General features: G+C 41.1%; 1 protein-coding gene and 1 long non-coding RNA gene across 3 annotated transcripts in view; one reads left to right on the top strand and one right to left on the bottom strand.

Annotated features, from left to right (window-relative positions):
- LOC119485161 overlaps positions 1-26,449 on the bottom strand; it is a 569,585-nt gene that overhangs the window by 112,407 nt on the left and 430,729 nt on the right. The gene's annotated exons all lie outside the window — the stretch shown is intronic.
- zgc:92360 (uncharacterized protein LOC436988 homolog) lies at positions 7-25,470 on the top strand. Of its 2 annotated transcripts, none has more exons than XM_037764508.1 (11): positions 7-487; positions 3,722-3,852; positions 4,892-4,983; positions 10,681-10,763; positions 10,863-10,975; positions 13,435-13,581; positions 15,157-15,240; positions 15,781-15,843; positions 20,462-20,533; positions 22,658-22,889; positions 24,278-25,469. In XM_037764508.1, exons 1-11 carry the CDS (start codon positions 400-402, stop codon positions 24,304-24,306), a joined length of 1,134 nt encoding a protein of 377 aa, XP_037620436.1. In that variant the 5' UTR covers positions 7-399; the 3' UTR covers positions 24,307-25,469. The 2 variants fall into 2 exon arrangements, with proteins under 2 accessions (XP_037620436.1, XP_037620437.1); XM_037764509.1 differs by lacking the exon at positions 7-487 and adding an exon at positions 494-600 and having other exon boundaries at positions 24,278-25,470.

Below are 26,449 nucleotides of genomic sequence, written 5' to 3'. Positions count from 1 at the left end.
CACACACACACACACACGCGCAGCCTCCTCCTCCGGGCTCGTTGCAGTGATTTGGCTCCAGACTTTGTGCAGCAGGACTCAGCCTCTCCAGCCTCCAGCCTCCTACCTGAAGGCTGTCAGCTCTGCAAACTCTTACAGGACCGCAGTGAAGAAGAGAAGAGAGATCGGACGTTTATGTGGAAAACTTTGTGAAGAGGCCTTGATTTGATTCTCCTTCTTCAAGCGGAGGCACACCTCACCTGGTCTCACCTGGCGGCGCGGAGGGATCATACCTGTGCGGACTTGCCCCCCAGAGTAGGACTCTAGTGGGGGAGTCGAGGCCGAGGAGACAGACACACCTTTACCTGCCTCCCTCCCTCTCTCTCTCTGTGTGAAAGCGGAGGAATCTGAAATCTTGACATGACGGTAAATGAGAGAGCAACTCGAGCTCTGCAGAAGATCCTGCAGAACCCTGGGAATGAGGCTTGCGCAGACTGCGGCGCACCTGGTAAGAAGAGTCTTTAATTAGCTGTTAAATTATGTTCTGAACGAGGAAGTGAAACTAATGTTGCTGAGATGTGACGTGCAGTGCAGGAGGTGCGGAGTTACCTGAGCCAACAGGTAAAGGTAGCCAATAATCATTAAAACACATCATGTTCATCCAACCATTCCAGGACAAAGTACTTATTTAACATTAACACTAAATGTGCCAGATGCAACTTTTTTGTGCATTTTATTTGTTATTCTGACATTAACTGTGTGGCAAGGTGAGAGAGGAACTGAGAGAGCAGAGTTTTCCTGCAGCACTTGAAGGTAACACCAGCAGGTGAAGCAGAGAAGAAACTTCCAGAGTTCAACAAGTCTCCACATGCAGAGTGAAGGGCTCCTACAGTACAGTACACACCCCACCACAGCTATGGAGGTCCCCTAGGAGGTCCTTTATATGCTCACATAGAACATGTAGGTAGGCTACACACATTATAGGAACTATAGAAAGGCAAAGCAGTCAGCTGAAGAAGTGGATTCAAGTTTAAAGGGTTTAAAGATTTCAGGCTCGCTGACGAACTAAAAGGTATTGTAGGCCAAATGCCCCTTCAGGCTTCATTCCAGATGTTGTTGTGAAAATATCCGTTTGTTGGAATGATCAGATGAGATGAAGATGAAAAATGAGTCCTCTTGACTTTACTCGTTGGCTTGCTTTCCTCGCGTCCGTTTCTCTTCTCGTGCACTGATTCGTTTAAGCCGAACAGCCAATCAGAGTCATTTCTCTCACCAACGAGCTCCGCCGCCGATTCAACATGCCGAAACGGACGAAAAACGGGCAAACTAGAGCCGACGGTGCGGGACACACCGCAAAAACTAGACTGACAGACGCTCACCGACCGTCTGCTTGGTGTGTCAGGAACTTTAAAGCTACTACGAGGAACTTTAACTTCATGTAGATTTTGGCGGTCCCTACGGACAAAAGCGGTAGTGTTCCCGAGCACCAGAGTCCCTTTAGAAAACCTCTCATTTTACTGCAGCAGGGTCTGACAGTCTGCCCCACTCAGTCCTGGTTCTGGTTCTCCCGTGCCTCCCTTCCCAGTAATACGGCCTGGGCCTCCAGCAGCGTGGTGTTGGTGTCGGCTCCCAGCGGGGACCGGCGGAGCAGCGAGGGCGAAGCTCTGCTCCTGGCCGGAGGAGGAGCTGCGGAGCTCTCCACCTTCCACCGGAAGCTCCGACTGCAGGTCGAAGGTGACAGCGAAGCCAGATCTGGGTCTGTCCGCGGCGTGCCGGTCGCTGTTGGAGTCTGATCTGAAGGAGTCTCTGATGACCTTGCATGAGTTCGTCTGATTTTGCGCAGAATGCGACCCGGTGGCCCCGATGACACACATTAAGAATAACTATATAGAAATAGTCAGATGGTCTTGTTTACTGATGTGGGTCATATAGTGGCATCAATGTCACATTGAGACTGTTTCATAAGCAGTTAAAAGTTCCTCATAGTACCTTTAACCACACTAAATCACATGAACTTCAGTAGAACCAAAAGATGACATTACTGCTTCTCTGCTTTCAGTTTAGCTGTTTTTGTATCTATCGTGACTGGATTTAGCTGCTGACTCATTTAGTTCTGTCGAATCACCAACAATTAGGTCATAGAAATGGATGGACAGATAACTGCTAGAGAAAAAAAACACTATTTAGCTGTAGCTGAGCTAAAGCTAACCTCTAAGCTCTCCAGCTTTAGCTGCAACTTCCCTTCGGGGACATTTTATCCCAGTTTTGTAGTTACTGCAAACTTAACATGTTGTTTCCAGGGGAATTGTACATTTCAGAGGCAGAGAAAACAGACACAGAAAAGTCAGATTCTGGTCTTAAACTGTATTTATGTAGTTTTTGTCTTTGTCGCAGTGCAGGCCCTCATGGTAAATCACTGAATCCAGGTCCTGAGGCATCATGTGGCTGGAGTTGAGCACTGCTGCAAAGTAAAAAAAGGCTTTATCTCTCCATTTTTTAAATCTTTGTTTACCCAAGGAAGGCTGACTACACATTCATGTCATGTTCCTCATGATTGGAGACAAAAGAGAGTCACTTCTGGCGAGTTGGCGTGTGTCTGTGTTGACTGGCTATCTCTCTGGAACGCCATGGCCTCCCTCCTCAGACCTCTGTGATCTCTCGTGATAAGAACAAGATAATAAAGCTCTGTTTACTGGCAGGCTGGAGGATGAGTGCCCAGGAAGATAAAGACAGGACAGGTGTGGTCGAAGCGAGGAGGATATTAGTTATCAAGGAGGATTTATTTCTGTAGTAGTGATCTGACCACAGTCCAAATACACATCTCTGCATTTAGGCACTTTAAAATGTAGTAGCGTGTAAGTAACTGTGCTGTGATGGACAGCTCTCTCACCATCGGTTGTTAATGGTCTCAAGGTTTTATCTTTTGTTTGTCTCTTTGTCGTATTTGATTGGCTCTTTGTTCAGTATGCGTTTTGCTCTCATAAGACTCCTCTTATGTATCATTGTTTTAAATTAAGTTTGTGTATTCACAGAGAAATTGTTCCTATTCCTTTGATTGATCAGTCTATTGCCAGAAAATGTATCAACAACAATTCTGATTATCAAATAATTAGTAATCATGTTTTAAGATGTCTCGTTAATGTACGACTATATCATTTCACAAATTTGTGAGTTTTTTCTCGTTAATTTGCTACTTTAATCTCAGAGAATATCCAAGTTTTTTTCTCATAAATTTCTGACTGTATAATCTTGCAAATTTGTGAGTTTTGTCTCGTAAATTTCTGACTTTATAAATGTTTTTCATTCATTTATGACTTTTGTTTTTTTCTCTAAATATTATATATAATATATAAGTCTGATATTATATTTAATAAAGATGTCATATTTATTTTCGGATTGTTCCTTGGTGTCTGAGAACTTATGATGTTTTCACTATTTTTGGGGCATTTATTAGGCTAAAAGATTAATTAATTAATTAATTAATCAAAAAATGAGTGATCGATTCATTGATAGAATCAGTAAAAATAAATAAAATAAACAATCATTAGTTGCAGCCTTAATTTTTAGCCTTACAAAACATCCAGGTAGGTATGTATTTTTGACTCTCTGGATTTATAGCTTGTTCTATTAACAAGATAAATATAACCACCCATCGCTCTTCATCCATTTCTCTCTCCATCCCCACCACACTCTTCTCGTATCCATCCCCATACACTAAAACTATATGTGTTCCTCTGTGCAGACCCCGGGTGGGGCTCCTGCTCCCTGGGGGTGTTCATCTGCCTGGACTGCTCCGGGATCCACCGCAACTTCCCCGACATCAGCAAGGTCAAGTCCCTGAGCCTCTCCCACTGGGAGGACCACGAGGTCGAGGTGAGACAGCTGCTCAATGCTCTGTGATCTGTACTTGCTTGTTTTTGTGTTGATTTGTTATTTATTAACAAAATCTGATCCATCTGTAATTCAGTCAAAGGATAAACAGGAGTTTCAATGACTAAGACCTTTCTTTTCTGTTCTTTTAAGTAACATTTCTCTGGGTTGGAAGGTTGAGCTCACGGTATGAAACTGAGGGGATAATTTGAAAAAGCTGGTTGATGAACAATTTGCTTCCACAACAACCACCTGCCACTCTCAGCTCAGCTTAAGTATTTGTGTACATAGTTAGTAACATACTTATTGTAACCCAAACCACTATTTTTTCCTAAACCTAAAGTTGTTTTGTTCCAGTTCACAACGTTAAGTTTCACTTTCACAACGTGGTAGGTGCAGTTTTGGCCGTCTGAAGCGTTGTAACGGTGGTGATAACCGCTGATAACGTCCTTTCAGTCGGCTGATAACATTTGAAATGGGTGCTGAGAGATAGAAAAATGAAAAAGCTAAAATGTTTCCAAATTTTTTAGATACCGTATCAAATGTCCTCCCTCATAAAAGTCACATATTTGCTACGCTACGTGATATTACCGATTAATGATGGATGACTGATCTTACTACAGATGTGATTATGGAAAAGTAAACTATGGACTATAAAAGGTACCACTTAAAATTAAGAGGCATCACAAGAGGAAAAAAGTTTCCACTTTTCATTTTGAAGCCTTTATTGGGAAATAAATCAAGTACCCATCAATCATATATTTAATGTTAGAACAACACATTCTTGTATTCAGTGTTCCTTGAAACCGTGCCGGGGTTTCACAGAAACCAGATAATAAATGATGTCGGTGCTCTGCACATCTTCATCTAAACAGAATGTGTTGCATTTTATCATCTCAGCTCTCTGATTTATTCGTTATTATTGTAACATCGCTAAAGATTGCATTCCTGTTGGGTTTGTTCTCCTGTTGAGTAGATAAAGGTTTGCCAAGGTGTCGTTCACCCTTCAACAGTCTCAGTTCATGTGTGTGTGTTTTGTTAGTTCATGGCTGAGAATGGTAATGAGCTGATGAAGAGTAAATACGAGGCTGCTGTTCCCGTCTACTACTACAAACCAACCTACAAAGACGGCCAGTGAGTAACCATAGCAACACACACACACACACACACATATATAAAAAAACATATGCTATCAGAGGTACAATTCATACATTTTCTGTTTTAAACATTGTGTTTTTGTTTTCACCAGTGTGTGATCATGTGTAACCATTCCTGTTTTTGTTAGTACATGTGTGTGTTTGTTTGAAGAACTGAGCTATTTTTGAACATGTGTACACACATACAGTATGAACTTAAAGCCTTAAATCCATTACTTTATCTTTAAGAGTTATTCCAGTGACTTTATCACCTGCTTGTATTTAAAAACCCTTCCCATCTTTTGAATGCTTTACCATATTAGACATCTCATTATACCAGAAATCTAGTAGTCGATACCAATACCAGTGATTTCCACGATTCTCGATACAAAATACCACGATAAAAAAAAAAAAAAATCCCATGTAATGTGTACATGTGTCTATATATATCCTCGGATTGCAAGCAGTAGTTTAAATTCACCGACATGGTAACATTTCACTGAGTAAAGGCTACCAGAGATGGGACCAAGTCATTGTTTTGCATGTCACAAGTAAGTCTCAAGTCTGTGCACTCAAGTCCCAACTCAGGTCTCGAGTCCTAAAAAAGCCATATACTGTACGCTCTGCATCAACTGTAACATCATTTTAACAGCAGAGTAACTGGATCCAACTGGTGCTCAGTGACATAACGTTAGTTCTTCATGGTTTTCTCCTGGAACTTGACTGGATGCTGTTAGATTGGTTCAAACTAAGTGGATCTGGGGAGTTAAGTGTAAGATAATCAAATGCAAGTTCAAATAACATTCACCGGAAATACAGAGTCCAGAGTTCAATAAATAAAACAAAAAACACCACTTTTCAGAGATTTAGCAATAAGAGATACGAACAGATAGAAATTCAGTTCAGTTCAGCATTTTTCCACCACGAGTGAATCCTCTTCTCTGCATCTCTGCATCTCTGCATCTTGCTGCTGCATGGCGCTGTTGTGTGTGTGTGTGTGTGTGTGTGTGTGTGTGTGTGTGTCAAACTCCGACACAGAGAGCAGAGGACAGAAGCAGCCGCATTTGGCACTTGGCGGGTGTTAATTTCGGACCCTGATCACAGGCATCGTACGGTAGCCCCCCTTTCACTTCCATTCTTTACGAGCAAAGGGGTGAGAAAACATTCACTTTGTGGCGAAGCAATTTCGCATATTCACGTTTGCGTAGAGTTCAACTTTGGTGAATTCTTCACTGTAGGCTCAGCGTCCCTGGTGATCTATGTGTTATGTAACAGTTAAAGTAAGAGCAACTTCAACATTTGAAAATAAAATTGTATGCATAAACACCAAGTTGGTATAAATCAATATGACTCTTGAGTCAAGGTCGCCCGTAAGCGCATCTTCCCCGGGTCATATACAAGATTTTATTTTAATTCAGTTTTATAATATCAAAGTTATTCTTGTGTACATAATATATTGATATTCAATTTATTTAAATTTTTTTTTTGTAGTTTTTCAGTTCGAGTGGAACTTGATTATTATAAGATTTTAAAAGTTTCCTCCATAAATTGATAGTTCCACAGAGAAGCTGACTTTCTAACATGTTCTCATTTACATCTGAAGGTGTTTTCTGCCTTTTAAGATGTTGTTTGAAATCATACTTGCAAGGTTGCAGGGTTTAAAGCTCTGTCCTCCTCACACTGAGCAGTAGTAGTTGGAGATAAAGTATGTTTAGAAACCATTCAGCTGTTTCAGTGTGAAATATTCAGCCCCTGTGACGGCGCTCTACAGATCTCGATTTCCTGCTTCCCTACCAGGCAGATTTGCTCAAGCTTGGTCAGGTTGTCGAGGGCGTGTCTGTGGAAAGATGATTAATGGGATTCAAGTCTGGGCTTTGCGTCTGCCATTCAAGGCATTTTTAACATTCTGGCTGTGAAGCGAAGTCCAGTAGAACGGCACCACGACCACAAAACTCATAATAATTAGGATTATATCGCTGAATGTTGTTAGTATATCATGTTGATCACGCTGTTGAAGTCTCATTGTTTACAATACAAGCCCAACATTGGACTGAATGCTCAGTATTTTCCTTTTCCTTTGTTGTGATTAATATTATAATCATTAAATGTCATGAGAGCGCAGACGCAAGACCTTTAAATGTTTTGAAGGATTGCGGAGAACGTTAAAGTGTACAGAAATATGATTAAAGAGGAGAACAATAAGTTCTTTCTGTGTGTTGTCTCCCGATCTTTAAGAGGATGTTGAACGTTTTAGACTTGTCTCCGCTGTGAAATAAGTGTTCTTGACTAAGAACATTGCCTCGTTCTCGCCCGGAACACAAACGCTAACCGTTCCTCATTGACAGTCAGTTTCTACACCTTTATACTTTTTCCTCTGGTCTCTAACAGCTTGTGTCCATCCTCCTCCTCTTCTATGTTTTAAATGTCTTCTGTTTCATGCTTCCTGCTATGATGCCTCCCTGCAGATCTGCAGTTTCACTAAGTGATCATGACATTATATGATTTTGTAATATTACTTCTTAATGACTCAGTCCTGACTGAGTGTCAGCCTTTTGGCACTGGATGTATGAACCAGTGTCAGTGTGTGTAACCTGTGAGGACATGACTCCTGGCTAATAGCTGCTATTAGAGCAGCTGTCAATTCACCCACAAACAATAGACTATATAATAACTCTATAATTGTTATAACTCGGTTGTTGGCAGGTCCAGAGCTAAAGTCCTAATTTATAATCCTTCTTAGGGCGCTTTCACATCAGGGATCCGGATCTGAGTACACTTGTCCCCAAAGTCCAGTTAGATTGATTAGTGTGAACCCCCGTACCGTACCCGGGCACGGTTCGTCGATCCGTACTCCAGTCCACTTGAAAAGGTGGCCTGGAGTACGGATCATGTGTAATCGGGTACGGTTCGCATCAGGTGTGAAAGCCAACCGTACCAAAACACGGAAGTGGGCCGCTATTTAACGAGAGTAACGTTAGCAGTTAGCGAGTAGTTTAGAAAGGTCAGGCTCTTTCCAACGCCGCCGGTCTCCTCCGAAATCTGTATACATAAAACTGTTTCATATCTATGTCTGTATCTGTGCGCAGCATGCGCCGACCTCTTCCTCTGAACTGTACGGCCATAGCCCAGGTGATAAAGTAGGAAGGCAGGCGAGAGGTTCCTTAAAATATGGACAATAGTAGACGATGGGGTCGGGCGATGTTTGTTATTTTATTTAGCGAGTTTAATGTTCTGCCTCCGAAGAATGAGAGCCGCTCAGCTGCTCAGCGGGCAGAGAGAGACAGCGAGGGGAAACAGCATATAGAGTCGGCATATTTTCACATCAAACTCTGTGAAATAAGAGTTTATTTCAAGCAGACCAGAGTTGGTGTTGTTGGAAAGACTAACGACGACAGTATTGGTGAGTTTTATGTACAACTTTTCTAATGTGAAAGCTGAACGAAGAGGGGGGGGCAATCGTACTCGGTCACGGCACGGATCAATCGTACCTAATGTGAAAGCGCCCCGAGTGTTTCCTCTAGGTTGACTGCTGCCGCCGTAGTTCTCCAACACGTTTGGCACACGGGAGACGTTTCAGTCGGTTGCAGTCTGCAATCTCACCACTAGATTTTGCCAGATCCTACACATTCAAATCCACATGACCACTCTTTATATCGGCATAAATTAGATCCGCCGCCCGTCACTTATTTAAAAAGAAAATACTCACATTTTATAGCTAGTTTGCCTGTTTACACCTGGCCTGTTTACACCTGGCCTGTTTGCCTCCTGTTATTTCCCTTTTCCAAAAGAACACCAGGAAGCAAATGCCAGGAGTTGAGTTCTCATTAAAACTAAATGATGACTGGTGTGTTATCTGCATGCTTAACTAAGCAGAGAATGTAGCGTTTAAAAGGCTGTTTTATAAAAGGAGTCCGGCACAGTGCTCACTCCACATCAAACACACCGGGGCTAATTTACATCACTTACTAGCAGTTTACATAGCAGACACTCGCCTGTCCTGCTGTTATTACAGACGTGAACTGACCACAAACACCTCGTTTATGGACTCGTGGCGTTGCTCCGCTGCAGAATGAATACAGGGGAAACACAGGAGTGGATATTTGGTGTTATTTTTATCAGGCCTTTACAATTAGAGCGGAAACACTGCTTCTAAATGTGCAACTTTATTTGATCTTATAAAGCAGTTTGCTGCTGATGAGAGAGAAGACCACTGACCGTCCGGGAAGTCCTTCATGACGGTTATTGTCTGCCATATTGAGAGAATTAAGTCAAAGCCAACCAACACCGTTTTTGAAACCATTTCTGAAGTGTTTTTTGTCGGCTGTCTCTGATGCACTCTCCTGTAGACTCACTCCGACTGTCTGGTATTGTGTGTGTGTTGTGTTGCTGTGTTAATGCAGCGGGCAGCTCCCAGACAGGAATGTTTGGAATTGTATTAATGTGAAGCGGGGAGTTTTTAGAGAAGAACAAACCTCCTCATGTGGCATAAACTGATGCACAAGCTGCCGAGTGTCTTTGTTTCACTGAGTAATGTAGTGTGCGTGTGTTGAATGGAAGAAGTAGCTCACCGCTGTATCTGTAAACATGAGCCTGAGGCCAGATCAGATCTCCACGCCTTCCTCGAGCACACATTTATACACACATGCATGCAGCACCTCCTGCGATCGTTAGTTATACGGACTGCTGCAGAGGAATGTGGGTGTGTGTTCCCTCTCGGTTCAATGTACAAAAAGAGCTGACTCAACTTGACCCATTAGATTTTTTATTGGCATCTGTTTTTAAAGTCAGAGGAAGTCAACCTGCTATCAGAGTCGAGGATCAAACGCACACACAAAGATAAACAAGTGAATTGTTGACAAAGAATAGGATTTGTTCTTCTGTCATTTAAGTGTAGCGTTTCAATTCAACTATTTATTTTTCTTTAAATAGATTAAAAGAGGAGAGAGAATATCTGGAGGGAGATCAGTCTACTGTTTAGTTGCTGTAACTGAAAAATCCGTTTGATTAAATGTTGTGGAGCAATGTTTTATATTTCCCGTCTCCCCTCGTTGATGATCCTGGTTCTCTGACTTCATTATGATCTGTTAGAATAAATAGTTTAAACCTGCAGTATCTTATAAAGTAAACAAACACAACAGAAACAACACAATCAAAGTTGTATTTTTCGATAATATTGTAATAGTGGTATGAGGTTTTTTTTTTTTATCCAGTGCTTTAAGAGCTGGTTTAAAGGCTAAAGCCTGGTCTAACATACTGCTAAATACATCACTTTAATTGTTTCATACTACTGAGGAACGCATTATGCAGTGTGTACTGTATACTGCGTTCATCAGTAGTATGTAGTTGGCGGTTTGGAATACAGCCTTAGTCATAAAGATAACAACGTTACTCTCAACCAGAGGAGTCGCCCGCTGCTGGCTGTTAGAAAGAATGCAGGTTTAATGCACCTCAGTGTTGGCTTCACTTCTCAGAACCAGAACATTTATAAAATAAAAATCTTTATACTTTAACTGAAATAGGCAGTAAATGATGAACTGATCTACTTGAGCAGAATAGTTGGTGCCTTCACTATGCATTAAGCCCGGCCTCTTTCTCATCTACCACAAAGTACACGAGACGTCTTTTAGTCGTCTGCTTTCAGCTGCTACTTTTTACAAGCGAGCTCTGTTGACATTTCATCCGTTTGTGTGTTCAGGACGTTGAGGGAGCAGTGGATTAGAGCAAAGTACGAGAGGAAGGAGTTCTCTGAGCCTGGGAAGAACTTTATATATGAGGAAGGTGAGTGTGTCCACACACACACACACACGCGCTCACATGCATTAAAACAAGAACACTTTCATGCTAATAACAAATGACCTTTTTGCTGGTTTCCTGCAGGAACTAGAGACGGCCTGTTGATGAAGAGGGGGCGGGACAACGGGCAGTTCCTCAGCAGGCGATTCGTCCTCTCGGAGAGGGAGGGGACTCTGAAGTATTTCACCAAATATGACGTAAGCAGCCACTTTTAATTAACACTTTACTGTGGCCACATCGCATGCAGCTAAACACACACACACTTCTTCACCTGCACAAAACCGTGCCTGCAAGACACCAGCAACCTCTCCTGTAATTAGACAGAGTCCTTTAGTTAGTGTTGTACATCTACCAGCACATGTGCGACACCCACCTACACAAGCATGCAACCACAACACAAATACCTTAATTAAGGAGTGCATTAACCCCCTGAGACCCACGGAGAGTGAAGACAGATATCATATGCATGGCCATTTTCAAAGGGGCATCTTGACCTCTGACCTCCAGATATGTGAATGTTAGTGGGTTCTATGGGTACCCACGAGTCTCCTCTTTACAGACATGCCCACTTTATGATAACCACATGCAGTTTTTTTCATGCAGTATAATTGTTTTATTTTCTCCTATTCTAAAATGGTGTATCTGAATATTTCTGGGGTCCCTAAACACTTACACATACACACATATACACACATACTCGCCATCCAATCATTGAAGCAATCTTGCAGAAATCTCCAAATGTCAAAAGTTTTTGATCCCAAATCACAGCATGGCTTCTTCTATGGTGTTCCTCAAGGTCTTGGTGTCTTAATGTGATATTTTGGAGGGATTATTGACAATTTTTTTATCAATTCTCTCGTGGTAACAAATGGTTAAATTTAGCACCAAATCTGTGTAACAAATGCTGTTAAAAGCAAATTGCTGCAACAATTTATGGGACATAATAGAGCATGGGAATGATCATATACTTCTATCATAATGTCCTAAACCCTTCATTCATCAATTCATGTTTATTTCTGATTTATGACTAGAACAATTTGACACACAGTGCTGAGCAGCATCTCAAATTAATCTCCCGGTTCCCAGCTTTCAGATGATGTACACCTCTTCTATGTGACATCACCTGTTGACCTGCTATCTGCCCCCTAAAGACCCCCTGCACCCCCCTAAAGAAAAGACTAAAACAGGTCTATTGTGGGTCTCAGAGGGTTACGGACATCAAATGTTCTGTAAACAAAACCCCCACATCATGTGCTGCAGTATTTTTTACACACTCTTTATAACCATACTACCAAAAGCCTGCAAAAAGAGTGTGTACCCGCTCCCTCGGCTGCGTCTCTGTGAGCGTGCTCAGACAAGCTTAACCAGCAGACTGTCCTCTCTGTCAGTGAAGCTGATTCACTAAGCTGTACGCCACCCAAACCAATTAGGGCTGGAGGCACTGGGAGCGCTTTGTTTGTCACAGTGAACCAGCTCAAGGGAAGTGGGAATAATATATTTAAAATATACCAGAAAAAGAGACTGTCGCTTTCATTTTTTGTATATGGGGTTCCCAGGGAGTTTTAACATAAGCGTTGTGGCATACAAATCTTTTCCTCCCTGTTCTCCAGGACTTCTTTTCCCTGCTCTGTATTTCACTGTGTATTCTCCTGGTGGCTCTGCTGTAGCAAACAACAAAACAAAAACCCTCCTCATACAGTCACAGCAGCGATAAAAGAGAAAGTGTCGCTCAGGTGCTTCGGGTTGTTAAAGCCTTGAGGTGTGTAAAATATTCAGACCCGAGTAACAGTCTGCTGGTTGCTTAGCACATTCGTCTCACTTTCTCTTGTTGTTGTTTTTTCTCAAGCTGGGAGACTCACAGTGACAGAAAAGTGTAAAATCTAATCATCTGTAAAGTGAAAAAAAGCATGGCTGTATGTGTTTTCTGTTAAGGTCAAGGGCAGAAGGTACACACACACACACACACACACACACACGCACACACACACACACACACACATACACAAATTCTGTTCCCATTTAAATTCAAGTCAGGACAGATTAAAGCACAGTTTCCACAAACAGGCGTGCTGGGATTAGTGTCGGTCTCAGGCGGGGTGGTTATCAGCGATGCTGACTGATGTGTAGATATTATAGCTCTAGATTTGGTTTTCATGGTTAGAAAGGGCACAAAATGTGGCCCCCAAGCCGTGACTCCCTGCACACGCCTTCACTACATAACTACACTTCTGGTGAAGCAGTGGCAGAAAAAAGTTTTTTATCATGACAACTTTTATTAATTGGTCCCAGTCCATTTCATTCATGATGTATGTGTTTATTATTTAAATTAACTTTAAACAATTAATCACATAATTATATCTAAAATAGAAAAACAAAAAAATTAAAAACACATGAAAAAATTTGCATTAAATAGAATAATAACAAAACAGCTGTCATTTCATTCCAATAGTGGAAACAATGTGTAGATATACACTTTTTATTTTTTTTTTTTATTATTTATTTATTTATTTATTTTTTTATTTTTTTATTTATGTGTTTATTTTTTTATTTTTTTATTTTCCAATGCCTACGTTTATTTTATTATTATTTCCTTCTCTCCTCCCTCTTCTTCTGTCCACCTCTCCCCCCTCACCTCCTCTCCTCCTCTCTCCTGCAGGCTAAGGAGCCCAAAGCAATGATCAAGGTGGACACCATCAACGCGACCTTCCAGCCTGAGAAGATAGGAAACCCCAACGGCCTGCAGATCACCTACCTCAAAGACTACAGCACCCGCAACATCTTCGTCTACCATGACAACGGCAAGGTCTGTATCTCTGTACTGTGTGTGGTGATCTGTGCATTTAACAGAACCTAAACAGAACAGTGATGGTGCAGGGCTGTAAATATATCATAGACTTTCCTTCTAACTGTTTTCTTAACTGTTTAACTAACTTTAATTACAGCATAAGTTGCCATTGACATCGAATATTTGTCATCCATCTCATTAAGAGTTGAAGCTACCTGGTAGGTGTGGTTGTTGTTGTTGTGGGCGAGTCTTCAAACCTTTTCAGACCATCTGTAACAATTTCTGCCAGCTGATGAAATCCATTAGCTGATGACATTCAAGCTCCACATCCATCATTCATGATTGAAATATACGGAAGAGTTCAGTGTTGACGTCTGGTCGAGAAGTTATTTGTGGTCTAACATTTCAGAGTCCGCTGCATCGAACGCAGCATCAGAATCATGAACTGATTTAGAAAATACAATCCGAATTACATTCTGACCAACTATTCACAAGATGCACAAGTCTCATGTTTCAATGCAGACAAAACCAAAGAAAAGAAGCACATGCACTCAAAACACAGAGTACATATTTGTGTGTGTTGTACGGCTCGGAGCGTTCACACTAATGAAACGAGCTGGACTTCAGGGACAGGTGTACTTGGATCCGGGCCCGGGTCCCTGATGTGAAAGCACCCTCAGATGTAGGGCTGTCGTGGTGAACGAAATTCCCCGGCGGTGATGATAATTGGCTTTTTAAAAGCGCGATATGCGGTATTATTGCAACTTTCTTTTTTTATGCGATAACTTTATTTATTCCGATATTAGTGCTTTATAAATAAGCTTTTTTGTTAGGCTATTATTAGGTATGTTGTTGCTTTTTAAATGACAAAGATGCAGAACAAAGAAGGACATTGGTTGCGTCTGGTTGCTATGAGTAATGGCTCTGGATGAAGGGAAGGATGAAGCACGTAGGGAGACAGGACGGTCCCGCCAGTCTATGTGTATTCATTTCTCCTCCATTGTTGTTGTCCAGCACTTGTAGGATGTGACGGTTGGTCTTTGTGGAGTTTTACCCCAAAGTTAATTTTTCAACTCTCAATAACCAGAAAAAAAACCTGTATGTGCAGCGCTCAGCAAAGAATAGACACTCAGCGCCTCGTCACGCTGCTGTCGTTTGTAGCGGAGTGTAAATAATGCGTCGCTTTTATTGCAAAGAATTCAAAAAAGAAAAAAACGTGAACATAGCGGTTGTGGTGGTTGCGTGCCATCCCATGCAATATTACAGTTATTGTGACAGACTTATTTAGTTCAGACAGATTTTTTTTTCTCACTCGCCTCTCGGGGCTTCCGTAGTTTTATCTGTAAACAATCATCATAAATTCCATGAAGATTTGCTTTGCACTTTTTTTTACAATACAAGATAGTCATGGTAGTAGTATATGTGATGATTATGATTATCAATCATGTGATAATATTTTGTGGCTGTGTCTGAGCTGTGTTATCCTCAGAGACTTCACACAAACCTCCGGTATTATCTTTCTAAGTGACAGAGGGGAATAAAAATAATGACAGGAATAACTCCCAGACTGTCTCTCCTCTCTGTCTTCATCAGGAGATCGTAGACTGGTTCAATACGATCCGTGCAGTTCAGCTTCACTATTTATTGGTGGCCTTTCCTGGAGCTACAGATGCTGAGGTGATTACACACACACGCACACAAACACACACACAGTGGGACACAGAGGACGCAAGGAAGCATAAGTTAGCGTAATGAAAAGCATCTCCAGTCTGTATTGTTTTGATTTCCGGCGGTGGAGACTTTTACTGGGAACGTGGCTGCATGTCGGCGACACTACACGCAACATCCAAGTTATCTATCTGCTAAGTTAACCTCCCGTACGGTGAACTGGAGACTCAGTTGTCTGTTGTGCTCATACACTGCAGCTGGCGCATCGTTGCATGCGAGGCATAAATCTTGTCGGTTAATAATCGGTAAATGAGGGTCGGTTATCGGTTAAGAACATTTTTCATAATTAGCATCCCTATTTGCATACAGAGCGGGGAAGTGAGATCCAATCACAAGTGGTCACTGTAGACGCAGGTGTGAACTGACGTACTTAGAGCTGTCCACTTGTGATCGGATCACCCAAGACACATGTTAATGCCAGGTGTGAACGAGGCCTTTGCATCCTCGTGGTGTTGTTCTTCATCCGTTCGCTTTGCTTGTTGTTTTCAGCTGGTACCCAAACTTACCCGGAACTTTCTGAAGGAAGGATACATGGAAAAGACAGGGCCCAGGGTAAGTAATGCACACTGTAAACCTTTATTTAAAACACACTTTTCTTTTCCTTCTTTGCTATATTTCCTTGTGTGTGTCTCTCTGTGCAGCCGTCAGCTTTTACAATTTTCAGCATCAAGTACACAAATTGATTATTTTCATAAATCGCTAAATGTAGATCTTGGTATATTAGATTTTTTTTTTTTTTTTTTCATATTCAGGATTAAAAACACACCGAGTCTTTGAAGCTGATATACATAAATACCTGAGGTATCTCTCAACAGGGCAGCCGGCGATAATAACGGTTATATTCACTCCAAATGGAATTTAATTCCAGGGGTCCGGAGGTATTAATTAGCAATAACCAGACCTTATCGCGGCACATTCGTCAATTAAATCAATATAAAACGCTGTTCACATGGGACAGAAAGCTGAAGGTGTTCTATGATTTGTTGTAATTATAGAGATCAGCAGTAATTATATGGAAATGTCCACGTGTTCCAGTTTTTTCCAGTTCAAATTGACAGCTGTGTTTTGCTAAAGATATGATTGCACTGAATCACATTAGCTTTACAATGTGACATATACACAAGTGTGTGTGTGTGTGTGTGTGTATGTATGTGTGCCAGCAGTGATTTAATTCTCCTGGTCAAAATGTGTTTCACAAAGCAGAGATGGGGGTCACCTCAAGAATTACACGAGGTCCATGGAGAATACTGATTTGTGAACGGGGCAGAATTGACTTTTCTATGATGGACTGTCCAGTTGCTATTATACTGTAGATATGATATGACGATTACCTGTTAAAATGTGGTAAATCCCATCCGTCATAAAGACGAGTGAGGCTGTGTCCCAAATCATTCACTCATTCACTCATTCACTGCTCCCTACTCACTATCTAGACCAGGGGTCAGCAACCTGCGGCTCCGGAGCCACATGGTGCTCTTTAGCTCCTCTCCAGTGGCTCCCTGTGGATTTATAAAAATGGAAATGAATAACTGTTCTTTGTTTACATTTTCATTTTTATTTATCATTGTTGTAGGTCTATGGCACAACTGTACGACAGAGTATTAGGGCCACATTGAGGGAAAAAATGAATCTGAGATTTCGAGAATAAAGTCGTAATATTATTAAAATAAAGTCAGAGGTTTACGAAAAAAGTCGTAGTATAATGAGAATAAAGTCCTAATATTATAAAGTAGTCATTTTACGTGGTATTTTCTTTTTTTCTCATAAAGTTATGACTTTATTCTTGTAATATTACGCCTTTTTTCTCGTAATATTCTGACTTTATTCTTGAAATCTCAGATGTTTTTCCCTCAATGTGACCCTAATACTCCGTAGTACATTTGCACTTTGGCCCTCACTGCATTAGACTTATATACTATATACTGAGACTATAAACTGTGTTACCTTCATCACAATGCTCAAATGTTTTCCGGCTCCAGACCGTTTTTTTTGTAGGTTTTGTTTTTGCCTGAAATGTCTCTTTTGATAGTAAAGGTTTCTGACCCCTGATCTAGGGAGTTCTATGTAGACGACTATATACTGAGCTCATCAGCCAAATGAAACAACACTTTAGGAAACGACTCGGGTCAATCCGCTCTACTAATTGCGTTTTTGCTGGCATGCAATTAAAACGCTCCACATCAACGTCGCCTGGTGGACCATCCATAATAAATACCAACATGTATTTTTGTGATAAATACCTATTGTCAGCTATTTTGTTGAGTTTCCACTTAGCAAAATGCTCTGAGTGAATTTAAGTTCCCCTGGTAAGCAGCAGGATATATCAAGGGCTTTTATTGTGAAAGTTAAGAACAGAAGGAGTAAAGCTGCCATTAATGTGGGGGCAATAAGCGTGTTTTCCCCAAATCAATGAGTACTTGGTGGCCGTTTCTGCTGTGATGCGGTTCTGTTCACATTAAATGTAATATTTTCACACCTCAACTCATAGATTTGTCTGAGTTGTGCTGCTCTATCTCCAGTCCATCCGTCTGCTATTTTTTCTTCAGCACAATAGAGTGCACCAGGGATGATGCATTTTTGTAGGCCAAGCAGGAAGTTAGCATCGCCCTGGTTTCATCGACAAAACGCCGATAGGATTGTTCCATTAGGTTTTAAGTTATTGCAGAAAATAGGCTCACGTTTATGATACTTTTTGTTCAGCAAGATAATCTCCACAAATGAACACCACTTTTCTGATTTCTGAAGCGTGAATGCAATCGCCAGAAGTAAAAAGCTAAGGTTAGGCTATAAACAAACTACACCTCAGTTGCATGAGTATAAACACAACGAGGCTGTAAAGGAGGACGAATCGGCGGGATGACGTTTAGTAGTCTCATTTTGCCACTTGTTATCAACCGACTTTTGTAAGACACATAAAGGCTTCAAAATGTATGAGTGGGGGGATTTATTATTATTAACAAAACGTTAAAATCTCTTCAGCTTATTTCAGGCATCTAACTAAAAACCCATTGACTTCCAGACGAGGGAACAGGAAGTGCAAATCTATGCAGGATGGTGCTCGTGAGTGACCATCGTTGTCTACTGAATTGAGTTTCAGACTAAATTTCTATTTATCTAGTTGGACACAGTTCCCTCCTGTGATTCCAGCTCCCACTATTCCTGCTTTAATTGAATAGGACCTGAGCTAAGAGGTTAACTCACCCAGCTGTCAGTGTGGCTGCTTTCCACTGCTGACTGACAGCTGAGAGGACCTACCTGCCTGCCTGCCTCACCGTCCGTCCATCTGTCTGTCTGAGAGGGAATAAAAGGCTTCCGGCTGAGGATCAACTAAATCCTGAAGTGTCAAACCCTCCAACACAATCACAGACACATGTTGGAATTAAGCAAACGCACAAAGAGGCGTTTGAACATATGCATGCAGTCATGCACCAACACTTTTATATTAGCATACGTGCAGGTGCTTTCTTTCACACAGAGGATGTCGGCCTACACGGTGAAGCAACCTGATATCCTCTGCAGCGACACAACCGGTTCTGTATTCAGACACACAGACTCTCAGTTTAATCTCCGTCTGTCAGGCTGAGAGATGAAAGGACTCACTAACTTGCTGCTTTGGGCTGATTCGCTAAATGGATGTCATAGATTCATTTCCCCTCACGCACGTGTGAGACATATTTGTGGAAGGGAGTCACTGGCGAATCGAGAAGGGAACAGTCGGTCGTTCGGGTTTACGCCACAACGAGAAAATCAAACACTTTTATGAGGATGATTTGGCAGCGGTCGGGGGACATGAGCGTCCTCATTATTTGAAGCTCGGCTCTCTGAGAGGAGCTTAAGCTGCTTCAGTGAACTCTCAGAAGGTGCTGCATATTCTTCGATAGATCATCGCTCTCAGCGCGGATTTGGATCTGATGTAAACTTTCAACCGTGACAACAAGTTTGACTTTTCAAATTTAATATCCGAGTGTTATGAAAGCGATGCTATAAACATTCTCCTGGGGGGCTGCCGAGGGGAAAACCAGTTTTAGTATTAAGCACAAACAAGAAAAAATGCAAATCTAACACTTTTTTAAAGCCTGAGATCAGGTTTCATGGTCAAAGGACAGATCCAAGAGAACGGTACGCTACTGATTAATATAGAGGAAAGTGTTCATGACAAAGTGGTTGAATTAGGCTGCGAAGAGATTCAATATCAGTCAAGAAATACATGAATAAAAAACACCAGCAGCACACACTCATCCCCTGTTCTCAAAGTATCTATTCATTTTCAATATTTTAGTATTATTGGTGATAAAAAAATTCCCTTTTTGACTTTGACTTTTAGCTCAGAAACAAGTAAATCATTTTACATGATTTGTATCGCTTCTTTGAGGTGTTATAGGCTAAATGATTAATTCAAAAACAATTAGGGCTGTCAATTGATTCAAATATTTCATCGCAAGTAATTTCATGAATGTCCATATTCAATCACGATTAATCGCAAACGAATCACACGTTTTATCTGTTCAAAATGTACCTTAAAGGGAGATTTGTCAAGTATTTAATACTCTTATCAACATGAGAGTGAACAAATATGCTGCTTTATGCAAATGTATTTATATATTTATTACTGGAAATCAATTAACAACACAAAACAATGACAGATATTGATCCAGAAACCCTCACAGGTACTGCATTTAGCATAAACAATATGCTCAAATCATAACATGGCAAACTGCAGCCCAACAGGCAACAACAGCTGTCAGTGTGTCAGTGTGTCTTGACTTGCCCCAAAACTGCATGTGATTATCATAAAGTGGGCATGTCTGTAAAAAGGAAACTTGTAGGTACCCATAGAACCCATTTACATTCACATATCTTGAGGTCAGAGGTCAAGGGACCCCTTTGAAAATGGCCATGCCAGATTTTTTTCACCAAAATTTAGCGTAAGTTTGGAGCGTTATTTAGCCTCATCACTACGAGCTAGTATGACATGGTTGGTACCAATGGATTCAATATGTTTTTTAGTTTCATATGATACCAGTATCTTCACTCTAGCTATAACATTAATTTAATAGCTATGAGTCACTTTTGATTTAAAACCAGACAGACACCACATTCGGTACAACGAGAATGCCTCTTTTGTGTCTCACTCAACCTCATGTCTGACTGTCTCTGTTTGTCCTCACAGCACACGGAAGGCTTCAAGAAACGCTGGTTCACTCTCGACCAGAGGCGACTCATGTACTTCAAAGATCCGCTGGTATGACATCTCTACGCACGCCTACACACATCACAAAGACTACAGGCATCTTTAGTTGAGTGACTCTAGTTCATTTTCTTGATCACAACCCACCAACAGCAGTGAGCTCTGAAAAGATATAAATGAACACCATGGAGAGTCCATAAAGCAAATGAGATAAAGTAGACGATGTCGGGGATATAAGGCCATGGCTCGGTGGGGAGAGGGTGATATAAGGTACTTTTATTCGTACGTAATGTGGAATTCACTGCCCTGACCTCACAGTAAGAATTGCCTCAAAGTGAGATGAAACGCTACCATGCAGCTTTATCCTGTAAGCTACACTGGACACAATCAACTCTGTGTGGAAATTCCTACTTAATGTATCTGCTTGAAAAGGTAGAGACGTTGTGAAAGTGAGATTGTGAGTCACTGAATGATTCAGAGTGGAGGTTTTTATCTCAGAGACTTGCCTTGAGACGGGGGGGGCGGCTCAGATTGCCCAAGACTTTGGTTAAATACACATCAGATAGCTAAACCACATTAGCTCAGCAGCATTGTTGCTGATGTAAGAGTTCAATGGAGAGGTGCAATGATTATAGGTGACCGAAATGTCCAAACCAACCTCGAGAGAGCGTTGGGCAAGAAAAGCTGGTAGATGAAAGGAGGAGGAAGTCTAGTGAAGTCGAGGGTGGACTGGGAATATGTGGAGGAAGCTCAAAGCAAGTGTAATTCGATCACTTGCGTAATGAGTAAATTATGCATGTTAGATGTTGTGTACACAATGGTGCACTGTGTAGATAAGTGCAATTTGTTCACACTTTGCTAAGAACAAAGACGATTAAGTAGTGTCACCTTTCAGTTAAAGCGGAACTCTAATCTGTATTTATAAAATGTTGAATTAAAGGTTATCATTCAACAGTGCTGAAGCGTCTTTGAGCTCTTGACATCTTCTGTGCAGAAAAAAATAATATACACAAGGAACTACCCAAGTAAAAATGGATTCTAGATTCTTTTTTTGTGTTTGTAAATCCATACGATTATGATTAACCTCCGCAGATATGGAAGAGAAGTCGCTATATACGTATAAAACAGTATTTTTATATCTATGAGTTACTGACTGTTTTTTGTCGTCCAGTCTAGAGGAGTCACATTCATAGTGTTATATTTTTTCTAAATGAAAAGTTCGACGGCACACTTAGTTAACATTGGTAGCATGCTAGTTGTGTAACATAGACTGCATATAGTCGTTCATACGTCTTTTAACAAAACAGTTCACAAAACTGCTAAATCTGCCGTCGATGGTGAGTTTACTGCGTCCCAAACACATTTTCTATCATCCCCGGGACGCTCTTAGTCTCGAGCCCTGACGGTCCCTACGCCACTGTAGAAAAATGAGACACGTTTTGAGAATTTTCGCAACGACTCTGTGCCGAAGTGTCAGTTCTCAAGACATAATCGCTTAATCGATCAAAAGAACATTGATCAGTGGTTAGTTTGATAATCGATTGATTTGTTTCAGTCCGTTTTAAAAAAAAATTCTAAACATTTGCTGGTTTCACCTTGTGAGGAGTTGCTGCTCTTATTTTTCATACAGTATGTGATAGTCAATAAAATATTGGTGGGATTTGGACTGCTGGTCAGACAAACATGCAATTTGAAGACTTAACTTTAGGCTCATGGCAATTATGATGGTCATCTTTCACTATTGTGTAGACTAAATGATTAATCAACGAAATAATCGGCAGATTAATCTATAATGAAAATAGTTTAGATCGTTAGTTGCAGCCCTAAATGTCTGTAATAAATTGCATGGCAATCCATCCAGTAGTTAATGAAACATATCACTAAAAAACAATAATGTCACCACCATGGGGCTAGAGCAAAAGTCAGGATCACCACAGTCGATGGGATTCATCCTATTTTTACCATCAATGTGTGTTCAACATTGGCTATCCATCCAGTGGTTGTTGTGGACCAACTGGCCAACAGACCGACATTGCCATCCCAAGAGCCACGCAGCGAGCATGGCTAAAAACAGCTGTTTGGAAGCAGAAAGCAGCACTAAACTGAAGAAAAACAACACTAGTACTTTTGTCAAATATTCAGCTGACCTATGTCTCTGTCATCTCCCTCTGTTTGAAGGACGCCTTTGCCAAAGGCGAAGTGTTCTTGGGGAACAAGGACCACGGTTACAGCGCCTTCCCCGGGTTGCCCGCTGGCACCCACTGCAACGGCGCCTGGCAATACGGCATCACCATAGAAACGCCTGAACGCGGCTTCCTGTTTACCTGCGAGTCAGAGAGCGACCAGCAGGATTGGCTGAAACACTTCAATGATGTCATGAGTGCTGTGATGTCCCCTCAGGACTACACAAGTAAGAACGCACAACTTTTTTAATAGTCGTATTTATTAGCTATTAGCTTTTATAATGAGCTGCTGCGGAGGGTAAATATAGTGCACTATACTAAGATGGTGGCTCTGTGAGGCTGTAATGCTCTGTGTAAAGAAATCCATATCGTGAGATGGATGGTTTTTAGTGGTTGTGGTGAAATAAATGCACACTAACACTTGGGCCAGACTGCCTGTGTGAGCAGCACGTGGCGGCTGCCTCGGTGAACTGCTGCGTGTCCCACGCGTGGGTTGTCCACACCGGCAGCGTTTCTGCTGCTGCTGCGAGCTCTTTCTTTCATAATGGCCATTTCACTTCATTATATATGTAATTGATATTTATTTTAGACAAAAAAAGGTTAAGCGTGTGCTCATTTGTAAATAATAGTAATAATCCACAATTAAAACCCCGTACTTTATTCATTAATGGAGCCCTGCAAGTCACTGCATCTTCTACAACACTGTCCTGCAAATATTGCAGAATAAAAGCCTCATGTTTAGAAATGAGGGAATTCTGTCGACAGAAAAAAATGCTTGAGGGCTTTTATATTTAAATTAAATAGAACGGTCATGTATGTAGTTTTTTGGGTCACTGACAAACGACCTATTCTGACGTTTAGTTATGAGGACGTGTTGAAATACCCAATTTTTTTTGCTGTAGAATTAATCCAATGATGGATAATTTTAGTTTTGCATCCTGCATTAGAGAGAAGTGCGCTCCAATACATTTCTAAACAATTCATTCCTGACCGGCCAGATGGTTTGTTACACAGAAGCATCTGAGAAGCCGTCATTGGAAACTGATTGTGATTGGATGAATCATCCGTCAATCAAACTCTTGTAGAAACCAGTCGTGAGAAGAGCGAATACATGTTTTCTATCGAGAAAAGCCTTCAGTGCCGTTCTTTGCTCTTCTTTCAATGAAGACAATACTCTCCAGTTCTGATAGAGTTGATGCTATTGCAGCTACGCTAACCTCTTTAGGAGCCGCCATTGTTGTTTAGAACGAACAGTCGCCTCTCCGTGTCGTCTCACACACCTAAGCCACGCCAGTAGCTGCCAGTAGCTCCTCACAGGACGCTGATTGGTCCGTGATCTGGCTTGCCGGACACAAACACATTACTTGGAAGTCTGACAAGATGGATTTTGAGATGTGTGAGATGTGAACCTCCGATTCTCGCGTGATCTTGTGACATCACGAGAATCCAGCTGCCATGCAAGATTAATAAAAGACTACACTTGTGTCATTATAATAATCACAAGTTGAAAATGTATGAAACACCAGGTCTCTATTTCTATCAGTCATACAAAATGCTTTGTCTGTTTGGGTAAAAAACACTTTTATCTAATTTTGGACTTTGATTTGTATTCAAGTGGAAGCCTTGTTCAAGCACAGGCATTGATGGACCAGAGGCCTGTGGGACCGTCTCCTCTCCTCTCAGCCCATCACCAGTCTGACACAGGACCCGCATCAGGTCTGATGCCACTGCACCAAAATTTGACATTCATCACTAACATGCTCCGACTGGAGCTTGTTCCAAGTCCCAATGGTGCTCTTTAACAATGGGGTTAGAAATGCAAACAAGAGGACCAGGGCAGTATTCATCGGTAGATTAAAAACATCTGGCCAAAAGAAATAGTAATACTTAAAGGGAAAATTTGCCACCTTTTTATGTGGATGTCCAATCAGTGTTGATGGTAAATGCAGTTGACTAAAAAAATAAATTATCCAGTGCGTGCTATGTTGACCGAGAAAGCTGATTTCTCCTGCCGGCTGTGCAAACACATCTGATAAATAAAGAAAATAAACTCACAAAATGTCAATGAAGGAAATATTCTTACACCTAAACAGAAAAATACAACCATACATCTCCTGAAAGTAAAATAAAACTCACCAAAACCTTTAGTCCATTAGTCTTCCCACAGTTCCAACAATCAGCAACTGTGGTTTGGTCAAAATAAATCCTTAATTCTCTGAGTAAGATGTGAAAATATGTCGGCTCTACACGCTGCTCCCCCCCGCTATATCTCCCTGCCGTGCAGCGGCCCGCTGAGCAGCGGCTCGTTGGCGGATCTCCTTGTTAGGAGGCTGACCATTAAATTATCAAAATCCAAAGACAAAAATCAGCCACTGGTATACGGAAGAACAACAGATTTTGTAGCTGGAGAACACCACTCTTGGTTTTCCTCAGTCAATACGGCACGTTTTTGCAGTCTGGACAGTACTATATATTTACATACATACATACTAGGGATGGGACGATTCACCTATCTCCCCATTTGATATGTATTGCAATTTTTAAGTATCGCGATGCGATATTGCAATGTTTTTAACACTAGACCATGGGGAAAAAGTTGAATCATCGATTCTAAAGACTTTTACTTTGGATAATATCTAAATGAATACAGTAAGAATATTTGATTTACAACATGTATGTAGTTAGAGATGTCCTGAAGTCAAATATATCAGTCATTGTCAGGAATTATTTACTAAATTTTTTTATCCAACAACCCAAAAATCAAAGAATAAAGACATTTCCTTCACAAGTTAGTGGTATTTCTTTTAAATTTATAAGGGACATGTAATGTTTTATACTTCTGGTGAATATAATCCAATCAATCTTATTTACATATAGGTATTTTGTATATACAGTTCCCTTTGTTAACACCTTATTTTGAAAACCAGACGTAGTCACACGTGTATACTTCCTCTAACTTCTCCAAGGTGGTCTCTAGCTCTCCCGTCAGCTCCATTCTCTTTATACATCCATGGTCAGCTCCATCGGGGTCGTTTGAATGAATTTAACATAAATGTCAGTATATGGGTGCTCTACAGATGTAGCGTCGGCCCATTTGACCACAGAGATGAGAGCGACGGCCGGCTCGACCACCACGTTACAACGATGCGTTAATGTTTCCTGTCCGTGACAGAGTTAGCATGTAGCTTTAGCCGTGATGTCTAGCTCTGCTTTTCCTGTTATAAGTGTGAAACCCAAAGTGTTTCCATCCTTTACTGGATGTGTAGTGTTTACTACGCCCACCATGTGAGGGTGCAGGTCGTATCCATGACGACCCTCCGACGTTTTATACTTTCTCGTTTCGGCTCACTGCGGTTTGTTTTGGTTGACGGATACGGAACGAATATGACGTCACTTTACTCAGACTAACTTCCTTCTACCTCCGCATAGACTCAAATGAAGCAAATATATCGATTCTGGCATTGAAAAATCGATTTTTTTTCCCCACCCCTAATACATACATATAATACATATATATTTTTTTAGATTTTATGTAGCACATGTTTGAAATTCTAGCTGGCGCTCGTTTCTTAGCCTGTTACTAACGCCAATGACCTGTGAGAATAGTAAAATCTTTGTGTGTGCCAGTGGTTCGACTCGTTATCATGGTAAAATATTGTGGCTGGAATTTCTAGGTTTATTAGATATTCAATGTGAGATTTAAGAAAGGGGAATTGAAGGTGAGAAGTGCCTTGGTCCTCTTGTGTTAAGTGTTTTATATGTGATGTGATGATTGGCTAACACTAAT

This window comes from Sebastes umbrosus, chromosome 3, assembly GCF_015220745.1.
Source record: "Sebastes umbrosus isolate fSebUmb1 chromosome 3, fSebUmb1.pri, whole genome shotgun sequence".
NCBI classification, from domain to species: Eukaryota; Metazoa; Chordata; class Actinopteri; order Perciformes; family Sebastidae; genus Sebastes; species Sebastes umbrosus.
Note: the sequence above shows the minus strand (reverse complement) of the source record. Positions and strands in the feature narration are given on the sequence as shown.